Source organism: Pteropus vampyrus, unplaced genomic scaffold, assembly GCF_000151845.1.
Source record: "Pteropus vampyrus isolate Shadow unplaced genomic scaffold, Pvam_2.0 Scaffold193, whole genome shotgun sequence".
NCBI lineage: Eukaryota > Metazoa > Chordata > Mammalia > Chiroptera > Pteropodidae > Pteropus > Pteropus vampyrus.
In genome coordinates, this window is record NW_011888974.1 from 3,460,819 (window position 1) to 3,471,568 (window position 10,750).

At 48.6% G+C, this 10,750-nt stretch overlaps 2 protein-coding genes across 2 annotated transcripts in view; both read right to left on the bottom strand.

Annotated features, from left to right (window-relative positions):
* The window catches only part of ZAN (zonadhesin), a 30,273-nt gene extending 23,900 nt beyond the window's left edge, over positions 1 to 6,373 (bottom strand). The window contains exons 1-9 of the mRNA XM_011371687.2: positions 6,229 to 6,373; positions 3,621 to 3,785; positions 3,221 to 3,312; positions 2,962 to 3,040; positions 2,750 to 2,852; positions 1,913 to 2,234; positions 1,555 to 1,639; positions 1,035 to 1,066; positions 95 to 536 (exon numbers count right to left, since the gene is read on the bottom strand). Of these exons, the coding sequence (XP_011369989.1) occupies positions 95 to 536; positions 1,035 to 1,066; positions 1,555 to 1,639; positions 1,913 to 2,234; positions 2,750 to 2,852; positions 2,962 to 3,040; positions 3,221 to 3,312; positions 3,621 to 3,785; positions 6,229 to 6,373 (1,465 nt within the window). The remainder of the gene's footprint in view (positions 1 to 94; positions 537 to 1,034; positions 1,067 to 1,554; positions 1,640 to 1,912; positions 2,235 to 2,749; positions 2,853 to 2,961; positions 3,041 to 3,220; positions 3,313 to 3,620; positions 3,786 to 6,228) is intronic.
* Positions 6,374 to 7,019: 646 nt separating this feature from the next.
* Positions 7,020 to 9,396, bottom strand: LOC105299787 (zonadhesin-like). Its single transcript, XM_011371689.1, has 5 exons — positions 9,353 to 9,396; positions 8,376 to 8,437; positions 7,779 to 7,925; positions 7,341 to 7,612; positions 7,020 to 7,166 (listed from the first exon to the last, which is right to left on the bottom strand). The coding sequence occupies exons 1-5, from the start codon at positions 9,394 to 9,396 to the stop codon at positions 7,020 to 7,022; spliced, it is 672 nt and encodes a 223-aa protein (XP_011369991.1).
* Positions 9,397 to 10,750: the final 1,354 nt, after the last annotated feature.

Here is a 10,750-nt window from a genome sequence, read left to right on the forward strand (position 1 = left end):
GGGATCGTAGACTTTTCTGTGGGGACAGTGGGCTTTTCTGTGGGAATAGTGGACTTTTCTGTGGGGATGGTGGGTTTTTCTGTGGGGACAGTGCGCTTTTCTGTGGGGATGGTGGACTTTTCTGTGGGAATGGTGGGCTTTTCTGTGGAGATAGTGGGCTTTTCTGTGGGGATGGTGAGTTTTTCTGTGGGGATGGTGGGTTTTTCTGTGGGGATGGTGGGTTTTTCTGTGGGGACGGTGGGCTTTTCTGTGGGGATAGTGGGCTTTTCTGTGGGAACGGGGGGCTTTTCTGTGGGGATAGTGGACTTTTCTGTGGGAACGGGGGGCTTTTCTGTGGGGATGGTGAGTTTTTCTGTGGGAACGGTGGGTTTTTCTGTGGGGATGGTGAGTTTTACTGTGGGGATGGTGGGCTTTTCTGTGGGGACAGTGGGCTTTTCTGTGGAGACAATGGGCTTTTCTGTGGAGACAGTGGGCTTTTCTGTGGAGACAGTGGGCTTTTCTGTGGGGATGGTGGGATTTTCTGTGAGGATGGTGGACTTTTCTGTGGATATTATAGGCTTTCCTGTGGGGACAGTAGTCCTCTCAGTGTGGACAGTATGTTTTTCTGTTGGGATGGTGGGCTCTTCAGGTAGGACAGTGGGTTTTTCTGTGGGAACTGTGGGCTTTTCTGTAGGGATAGTGGACTTTTCTGTGGATATTACAGGCTTTTCTGTAGGGACAGTAGTCCTTTCAGTGTACACAGTATGCTTTTCTGTTGGGACAGTGGGCTCTTCAGATGGGACAGTGGGTTTTTCTGTGGAGACAGTGGGCTTTTCAGTGGGAACAGTGAGCTTTTCAGTGGAAATGGTGAGATTCTCTGTGAAGAAGATGGGTTTTTCTGTGGGGACGGTGGGCTTTTCTGTGGGGACAGTGGGCTTTTCTGTGGGAATGGTGGATATTTCATTGGAGACAGTAGGTTTTTCTGTGGGGGCCACAGGTTTTCCTGTGGTGGCCATAGGTTTTTCAGTGGAGAGAGGAGTTTCAGAAGGGCCAGCAGATTTGGAAGGAAGCACTGTTGGCACAGGTTCTGCAAAGAAAGAAAAAATCCTTGGAGTTTAGTCAAAATCATACCACCACTTTCTTCACTCACATCTAATTGGAGTGGGTAGGATCCAAGGGATAGCTTATTCACACCCCTCCTTCCACTACCAACCTTATCTTCACTCTCTTAACAAACACTCAACAACCACTGTTCCTAATATATATCAGATATTGTGCCAGGTACAGGAAACACAAAATGAATAGGATATCAGTCTTCCCTTCAGGATCACCAGTCAATAGGTAAGGGGTTCTGGATCCCATTACAGAAATTTATGGCACCAAAGTCACATCCACTCAAGTAAGCATCCTGATGGGGCCAAGAAGGTAGAGGTGGGCAGAATACAGAAAACAAAGCTGTCTTGAGAACTCAGGCACAAGAGAGGACTTGCGTTTTAAGCAGTACGTATAGAGAAACCCAAGGGATGGTCATCCCAGAGCATTGTCCGCTTTCTGGGGTCTTGGGTTCTGTCATACCTCGACAGGTCCCGTGATTGATCAAGATGAAACCCACAGCAACAACAAAGGCAGTGTTGGTACCTCTGATGGCTTCAAGTATCAACTAAAAATAATGAGGGAGAGAGAAGGAAAATAGAAATGAAAGTAAATCCCCGGCACCTCAGCATCTCTGCCAAAATGTCACCTTGTTCCAGCCTCAGCAGTCCAACTCTAGCCCTGCCTCTTTTCTGCAGCCTTCTCAGGAACACCAAATTCACCTCTGCTCTGTTCTTCCAGCCTCCCATCTTCTCAGCCTTGGATGTGCTCCCGGATACTGGGCATTATGTCCCCCTTACCATGCCCCACACACACATACTTATAGGGCTCACTCTCTCACCTGCATGGGCTGTTGATGTCCTGAAGGGATGGTGATGGAGACATTCAGCCAGTCAGGGCTCTGAGACCCAATGCGTTGCCAGAGAGAAGTTGGGGAACTGCCTGCAGGACTCCCCAGGAGGAGCCTCAGTTTAGTGCCCTCTTCAAGGCCATACATGTAGTAGGCAAATTCCACACAGACAGCACCAGGAGCACAGAAGGGCCGACTCACCAGTCTGAAAGACTGGCCTGCCCGGGAGAAGTTGTTAGCCTCAAGGTAGATAAAGCCACCTTCTGGGCAAAAGAAAGGAATGGACAAGATGAGAAACCTCCACACGACAAGACTAATGTTGATTTCTTTAGTAACACCTTGTTTTCCAAATGGGGATTTGATGCAAATACCCAAACTCTCCACATTGTAGCATTTTGTTTTGTTTGCTCATTTTGGACTTTTCTAACTGAATATGGCAGGATCAGAAAGAAAGAGAAAATAAAACCAGCAACTCAGATTCCTTTGTTGGCTGCACCAGTAAATATCTTGAATGAAAACAATATAGTGGATTTTGAAGCCTTGAGCTCAGTGAAGTGAGATGCTTGGATTTTCTGGGGGTTTCAGTGACTCCACAGCCATAAGAATCCTCAACTCACTCTACCTCTGTCATCTGCACAGCCCTGGCCCCATGGCATTTCTCAATAAATACCTGCTGGTTTACCTTTACTACCTACAACATCGGTCCATTAATCACATCAGCCAGCCCTCCAGCTGGGAGCAGATTTAGTAATCTGTTGGTTCAAGGGGTCCTCAATCTCCTCACCTCTGTTAAATAACATTCCGAAGGGGTCTGTATGCTGGATAGGCATATTTTTACTACCTCTGGTCCAGTATCCACCATCCCCTGATGTCTGGGCCCAGTCACAGAAAGGATGGGCATCATCTTCAAAGTCACACTGAGGAAAGCTCTCTAAGGGATCCAAATGGGAAATTTGAGAAATTTTGGCCATGCTCTCTATTCCTCCCCCATCCCACCCCTGGTTCTAAGAGATCTGGGCCTCCCAGGGCCTTGCTCTCACCCCCACAGGGAGCAATGCTGATTGCATCCACTGCCACAGCTGGTTCTGGGATCTTTCCAAACACGCCCACCACAGTAAACTGAAGAGAGAGGGAGAGGGGGCCGGGCATGAGAAAACAGCCCCAAAGCCCAACCCCCATCTGATTTTATTCTATTCAGGGACCCAGGCACTTTGTTCCCAGTGCCCAGGCCCTCAGTCCATTTCAATATCAGGGGTGCCTACCATGGGCAAGGAAACCCGACCTCTTGCTCCTCTATACCTGAATCTGTCCCTGGCCTGTGTAATTGACAGAAACAGGCTGCCAGTTGGGACCAGATTGTCCTGAGAAAAGAGTGTGTTTCCGGATGCTACCTGCAATGAAAGGAATGTGAGGACATGGGATTACAGGGACTGGAAAATGACTTCAAACTTGTACTCAGAAGGATAAGCAGCAAAGGGAATGCTTGTAGTGTATTCCCTTCCCCTGAATGCAGCACGTTCTCTCTCACCTCCTGGCACTTTATTTTTCTAGAATCCAGTACCCTGACGGCTCTTGATTCCACTCTGTGGAATAATCGTGCACATAGCCCAGATTTCCCTAGACCCATATCTCCCCATTAACTTGACCCTGGGGGATGAGCCTCAGGTTAATGTAAATCCTGTGACTTTGCCGCTCTCACCCAAGACGGAAGCATAGACAATGAGGGCTGCTCCAGGAGACTGGCCATGGAGTGTATAGTGGAAAGACAGGCTCAGACAGCCAGATGACTGGCTCAGGGGGCTCAGGAGGATAGATTTCTGCGTTGGTTTTGCATTTTTGGAGTCCAGGAGCATGTAGAAACCACCTGCGAAGCAAAAGGTCAATAAGATGGAGTGATTGAAATTGGGGGAGTATGGCACCCAGACGGGCCCTGCAAGGGCAGGAGGCCTGGCCCTGGGGAGCTCCAACAGCTGCCTAGAATCAGCCAGCGCTGAGGTGGGCCTACACATGTCTCAGGACTGGCCAACGCCTTCAGTCCTTCCAGAAGTGCTTGGCAGGGCGAGGTAAGGAAGTGGGCGTCACCGTATGAAAAGTGGTATCCTCCCAGAAGCAGCAGCCAAAGCCTTATCCTTTGGGTTCTGATTTTTTAGGTCCCTCAGACTCATAATGTCTTTGTTCTCTTGACCCACTGGACACAGTCAATTCACACAAACCGGTGAAAGACGGCTGGTCTGACACAGATGGGCTAGCATCTCCCGACCCTGTCTTTGCCACCAGCTTAGGCAGCCAATCGACCTGGACCTCGCTCGGTGACGCAACTGGTAGCCGGGGCGAGGGGGTGCGAGTGGGAGGAATTAAGGCCGCTGCGGACAGCGCGCCTGTGTGCGTGCAAGTTCCGGAGTCGAACGCGGGCCTGTCTGATGAGCGCACTCCGGCCCGGGGAAGGTGGACTTCGGGAAAGGGAGAGGAGAGGGATGAAAAAGAGAACGGGAGGGAGTGGGAGAGAAATGAAAAGAGAAGAAACAACAGGGAAGGAGGAGGGAAAGGGAAGGAAAGGGCATGGTAAATGGTAAAAGAAAAAGCAAGGCGTGGCGATACTGGGACATTTGAGAAATAGAGAAGTAGGAGAAAAAGAAAGGAAAGGTGAAAAAATATAATTGAGCAAGATAGAAAAAGGAAGAGAGAGAAACTCTAAAACAACAACAACAATATCTACTTAAACTGCTGGGCATGGGTTAGGGCGCTAAATGCTGGGTGGGGGTGGGGGGTGACACAGAGATGGACTGGTCCTGCCCTGCTCTCCAAGGGCTTAGAATACAAATGGGTGGGGGTTTCTCAAGGTCTTTCCAGAAGGCAAACCTCAGGCAGCAGAAAAGCTCAAAGGAAGGAGAATATGGAGTTAGTTGGATAGGACAGAAAGGGCCATGGAGTAGGGGGAGGGAAAGCTGGAGATAAAGAGAAAAGAAAATGAAAATAAGGTGGTAGGAAGGGAAAGGCTTGAGAATAGAGCGAGGCCAAGGGAAGGAGGAAAAAGAAGAGGTAGAAACTCGGAGAGGAAATTAGGCAGCATGATCTTCTCTGACTTGTGAAGCTTGGCATGGCGTGCACTCAGTGACTGCTGAAAGTGTGCTTTGTGTGGGGCAGATTGAGAGAGGAGGTGGTTGCTGTGAGGGAAAGAAAAGGAGCCAAAGTGGAGAGAGGGAGGGAGCGTGGGAGGGAGAAAGGAAGAGAGGAGGATGGGAGGGAGGGAAGAAAGGGAAGAGAGAAGGAAGAGAAGGAAGGAGGGAAGAAAAGAGTCAACCATAGGAAGAAGAAGTAAAGCCCAGCCAAGAGCACAGGGAGGTGGGGGAAAAGAAGCTATGGATAGACATGGATGGAACAGAAGAGGAAGAAAGAGTATCACCTGGATTATTGCAAAAGCCTCCTAAATGACCTCCTTGTATCTACCCTTGCCCCATCCTTTCAGTGGATACTCAACACAAAAACCAGGAGATCCTTTTAAACATAAGTCAGATCAAGTCACTCCTCTGCTCCAAATCTGCAAAGGCTCACCATCCATGTAGAATAAAAGCCACGGTCCTGACAACGGCCTTCGAGGCTCTACATGGTCTTTCCCTCCTAGGATTTGTCTGAGCTCATCCTCTCCATCCCAGCCACATGGCTCCCTGCTATACCTCAACAGCCTCCCACCCCCAATCCCCACCAGCTCGCTGCTACTTCAGGACTTTTGCATGGCTGGCCCCTCTGGTTAGAACATTCTTCCCTTTGAAATTTTCATGCCTCACTCCCTTACCTCCTTCAAATTGGTACTCATATGTGACCTGAATGAGACCTACCCTGACTGCTCTATTTAAGATGTACAGCCCACCCTACCCCTGCACTCCTAATCCCCTTACTTTGTATTTTTCTGACAGCACTGCTTATCTTATAACTGTATAATTTACTTCTTTATTGTTTCAGGAACTTTCTTCCCCTGGCCCCCCACTGCTTCTTGTCTATTTTGTAAGCTGATATATCTTAAGTGCTTGGGACAGTACCTGGCACATTGTAGGTACTCAATAAATATTTGTTGGATGAATGCAGAAGAAAGGTGATTGTGGGGTGGCAATAGGGTGATCTGGCTGGATGCCTGGAATCTGCTTTCTGCCAGGTAACTTGAGCTGATAGAAGTTTGAGGTTGCTGGGGTTCACCCCAGATTGTCCCAAGTAGAGTTATTATTGTAGGGTTGTCAGGCAAACATCATAAACTCCTGTGAGGTCACTACAGGCCCAGAAAGTCAGAGGACAGGAGTGTGGCCATTACTCACTACCAGGGCTGGAGAAGTCATCCTCAGGCCCCACGTTCAACACCCCTGATGACCCATTCTTCTGAACCCACTTGGCCCCAGAGGCTGTTGGGATCCAGCTCCAGCCACAGAGATCATTTGGAGTGTCGAAACTACACGTACGCATTATGCAGACTGAGGGGAAAGAAAGGAGGAAAGATTTTATTTTTACCGAGAGAAGGAGGCCCTGAAGAGCATGCCTCAGTCTGGAGTCCTAATCTGAGCCACAAAGGACTGGAAAGCCAGCTACAGTCCCACTCTCTAGCAACTGTATTCCTGGCATAGATTACTTAAATTGCCCAAACCTTAGTTTCCTCACCTATAAACTAGGAATAAACAATATCTGCATGTTGTAAATTAGATTGTCTGAGGGGAGCATCTAGCACAGGGCCTGTGCTCAGTGTTAGTTTCTTGTACCCAGCTTCTAGCATTTTCCCTCCCTTGAATTTGATCCCCTAAAATCTCTAACATCAGCTTAGAGGGATAATTTTGGATAGATCTGGAGTAGCAGCCAGAGTGACCAAACATCCAGGTTTGCCCAGGCCTAAGGGTTCCCCATGATTCAGGACTTTCAGTGCTAAAATATGGACAGCCCAAGACAAACCAGAATGATTGGTCACTTTAGCATAGGTATCACCACAACTCTGTTAAGGGAGAACCTCTCTCTAGATGTGGCTACTTTAAGAGTCAAAGGTAGAGGGTGTGAAAGTAGAGGGAAGAAAGTAGCCTCAGCTTTGGAAGAAACTAGGGTCATGGTCCCTGAGCTACTCCTGTCACCCTGAGCAGATGATGGGGCGAGGTGGGAGGAAGAGGAGGAGGGACAGGGGCTCACCTTGATTACAGGAGCCACGATGGACAGAGATGGCATCCAAAGAGATGTCCAGGTAAGCAGTGCTGCCCCTTACTCCTTCAAATACCAGCTGTGGGAGGGAGGAGGGACCACCTATCCTGTGAGCCCCTTTGTCTCAGGCTCCCAGTTTCCTGCCTGAATTCAGATGACCCAGCATCCCCACACCCCTCATTGTCCCAGCCCCTCCCAGGTCCCCCAACATCCAGATTCCCACTGGGGCCCCAGGCTCTGCCCTCAGCCTCACCCGGCTGGGCAGGGCGTGCCCTATCGGCACAGTGACAGCAGTGGGCATCCAGGAGAGGCTCTGGGTGTTAAGGTGTTTCCAGAGCAGGTGGGGGTGCTTGTCCTTGGTGCCCCTGAATAGCAGCAGTTTGAGCTGGGCGCCCCATGACAGTCCAAACATGTGGTAAGCGAAGTGCACGCACAGGGGGCCTTGCTCCCATATTCGGGGGCTGCGCAGACGGGTCACTCCGCCCCGGGGGAAGGTGCTCGAGTCCATGTACAGGAAGTAGCCCTCTGGGGAGGCAGAGCTCAGGATGGTGAGGTTCTGCCATCCTCAAGGGCTGCCCCCACATCTTTCCCAGAGCCCAGGAGCCCACTCCCAGCTGCCTTCCTGGTTCCTCCACCCAGATCTGACTGTGCCCACCTCCCAGCTGCCTCTCTAAACCTTAGGCTTCCTCACCTCCATTGGGATACCCCCCAGGGGGCCTAGTGCTGCCGGTGGGGGAGGGCCCGCTGGTTCGAGTCCAGTCCCCATCATCTGTGGACACTTGTGTCCAATCACAGAAGGGTTTGGAGTTGTCCTCAAAATCACACTGGGTGATAATGGCTGGGAAGAAAAGGCCACTGTGAGGCCAGGAGAGAGGAGAGGGCCAGCTTCAGAGCCAAACTGGGCAGGTAGGGGTTAGTAGGGCTGCTAAGCTTAGAGAAGGTGGCCACTAAGATTAGGGTCCAAGATTTGGGAAAGAGAATCTGAGAAATAAGTCATCTCTTAGGAGAAATTCAGGGCAGGAGTGGGATGGGGTGGGCAGAATGTCTAGATCTGAGATAGCAAACTGAGGTCCTGGGGGCTGGATTCTGGGGGGCAGACAGGCTTTGTCTGGGCAGCATATACTTGTTGTTGTTGCTGTTAATTAGAATGTGAATCTTAGGCAGGGCTTATACTGGACTCCTCCATAGTTCCCTCCACCTTCTGTCACCTAAAGGCTGCCCCCAAGGGCACATGGGTGACCTCTCTGGGAGGGAGAGAAGGTCTGAGCAGTCCTGATTTTCAACTCACAGTCATCCCTAGAGCTGTCGGCGACTGGCTTCTGGTCTGGAGGCTTCTCTTTCCTTAAGATTAATTTGCAGAAATAACAAAATACAATACTTGTCATTATCAAGAATTATAAGCCTCAATAACTGTGAGCTCACCTTAAGTTCTCATCTATATCCGAACATGTATCTTCTCTGAGAGCTCCTCACATCTCCACTAGTACCCTCCATCCCTCTATGCCCTGGACATCAGGAGTGGTTCGGTTTCAGGTGAGGAGGAATCAGTTTACACCTGGGGAATCTCCTTCTTTTGGGTTGAGGTCTTCTTGTCCTATAGCCCAAATTTTCCCCATAGAGTAGGGAATATATAGGTCCTGTATTTCTGGGTGTGTGGCGAGGGTGGTATTGCCCCAAGTACATGCAGCTGAACATAGAAATAACTAACAAAGGGACTGACTACCTCTCTTCACCTTACAAACTCCAGAGAAACTGCCGCTCCTCCCCAGGTGGCGTGGGCCACATAGAGCAGCCCTTTGTTTTAGTTCTTCAAGTTCTCCTTGTTCGAATCTCCTCATGCAAGCTCCAGGACACGGAGCCAGCCATCATTCCTTGTTGCCTCCTACTTGAAGTCTCTCTCTCCCTGGGTCTGCCTTAGGTTTTTTCCATGCTGAGGGCTCAACCTCTTTCTCTTCCTCTGCCATCCTCAGACCTATCTCCCCAGCTCTGTACCTCCTCCCTCCTTCCTCACATTTCAGCTCTGTTCTGCTCCCACCGAGTTCTCACACCCCTCAGTTCTAGACTCTGAGGCTGTGGGGACCCCTATTTCTGTTCACCATCCTCTTCCCATCCCATCGGGCTCCCGCCTTCCTCCTCAGGTCTGTGCCCTTCATCACTAGCCTGCTTGCATCCCCCAACTTTGCCCTTCACTCCTCAGAGCATCCCCAACCCTCGTTTTTCAGTCCAGCTTACCGGACAGGGACAGGTATGTGGTCCTGGCCCCAGGCAGCCCCCACCAGCAGCACCAGAGTCCAGACTGGAGGAGCCATGTGGGACCTCAGAGGAGGCTTTCAGGGGAGAGGGGGAAGGCAGAGTGAGGAGCCCAGGCCGCTTTAGACACCCCTGACCCCCCTCTCTGGGCATCTTTCTGAGGATGCCATGAAAACTAGACAATCAGAGAACTGGAAATAAAAACTATGAGGGTTAAAATTTAAAATTCAATAGAAGAGTTGTAAATCAAAATCAAGAGAAATAATATGAGAATGAGAGAGAAAGAAAGCAAGAGAGAAGGAAAAGAGAAAAAGACTTGGAGAATCAGTCCAGAAAATCTAACATCCAACCAAAAGAGTTCAAAAAAGAGAGAACACAGGAAAATAAATTACTCAAGAAAAACTACATAAGATTTCCCAGAACTGAAACATGAGTCTCTTGATTAAAAGGGGTTTGGCACAAAGAGACTCATGAAAGGCATGTCATAAAATTTCAGAATATCAGAGGTGAAGGGAAGATCCTAAACACTTTCAGACAGAAAAAAGCAGGTCGCATACTAAGGATCAGGAATCAGCATGGCGTAGGACTTTTCAATAGCAACCGTGGATTCTAAGAGGCTGCAGAACATTGTCTGCAGAATTCCAACAGAAAATAATTTCAAACCTAAAATTCTATAGTTGGCAACAGTGGCAAAGGCGACAAGAAGGTCAAGTAAAGTGAGGATTGAAATGCTTATCGGCAGAGTTGAAAAAGACACGTCGCAGAGGAAGAAATACAGCCAGCCAGTAGACATTGGAAAGGATGCTCTGCTTCACTAGTAACGAGGGAAATGCTGATCAAACCACAACTGTCATTCTGAAAACAATTTAAAAAATCGATAGCAAGGAGTGTAGTCCAGGATGCAGGTAGAAACACTCAAATATATTGTTAATGAGACTGTATGTTGGTGAAAATTTCTAAGAAGGTAATTTGACAATGACTATTAAACTTCCAAATGTATATAATGCCCAGCATTATCTTTCTAGGAATCTTCCCACAGAAATACATGTGTATTTGCACAAAGATGTACACACTTTAAAGATGTTAATTGCAGCATTGTTTACAATAGGAAAATAATTGAGATTATCCAAATGTTTACAAGTAGATATGCAGTCAGATCATATTTGAGAAATATTGTTCATATGAAGGAATATTATGCAGGTATTAAAAAGAAATGGTGCTCCTCAAAAAAATAAAAATAGAATTACTATATGGTCCAGTAATTCCATTCTGGGTATGCTGAACTGGAAGAACTGAAAAGAATTAAAAGCAGGGACTTGAACAGATATTTGTACATCCATGTTCATAGCAGCATTATTCAAAATAGACAAAAGGTGGAAGCTACCGAAGTGTCCATAGACAGATGAATGGATA

What these genes read in the sequence shown, in the direction of transcription:
- LOC105299787 (XM_011371689.1), bottom strand. Translation starts at nt 9,396, where the DNA reads ATGGCTCCTCCAGTCTGGACTCTGGTGCTGCTGGTGGGGGCTGC. An exon ending in GTGCTGCTGGTGGGGGCTGC is followed by an intron (nt 8,438 to 9,352) that starts CTGGGGCCAGGA and finishes TTTCTGCAAATT; the next exon opens with AATCTTAAGGAAAGAGAAGC. An exon ending in GGCACGCCCTGCCCAGCCGG is followed by an intron (nt 7,167 to 7,340) that starts GTGAGGCTGAGG and finishes TCCCTCCCACAG; the next exon opens with CTGGTATTTGAAGGAGTAAG.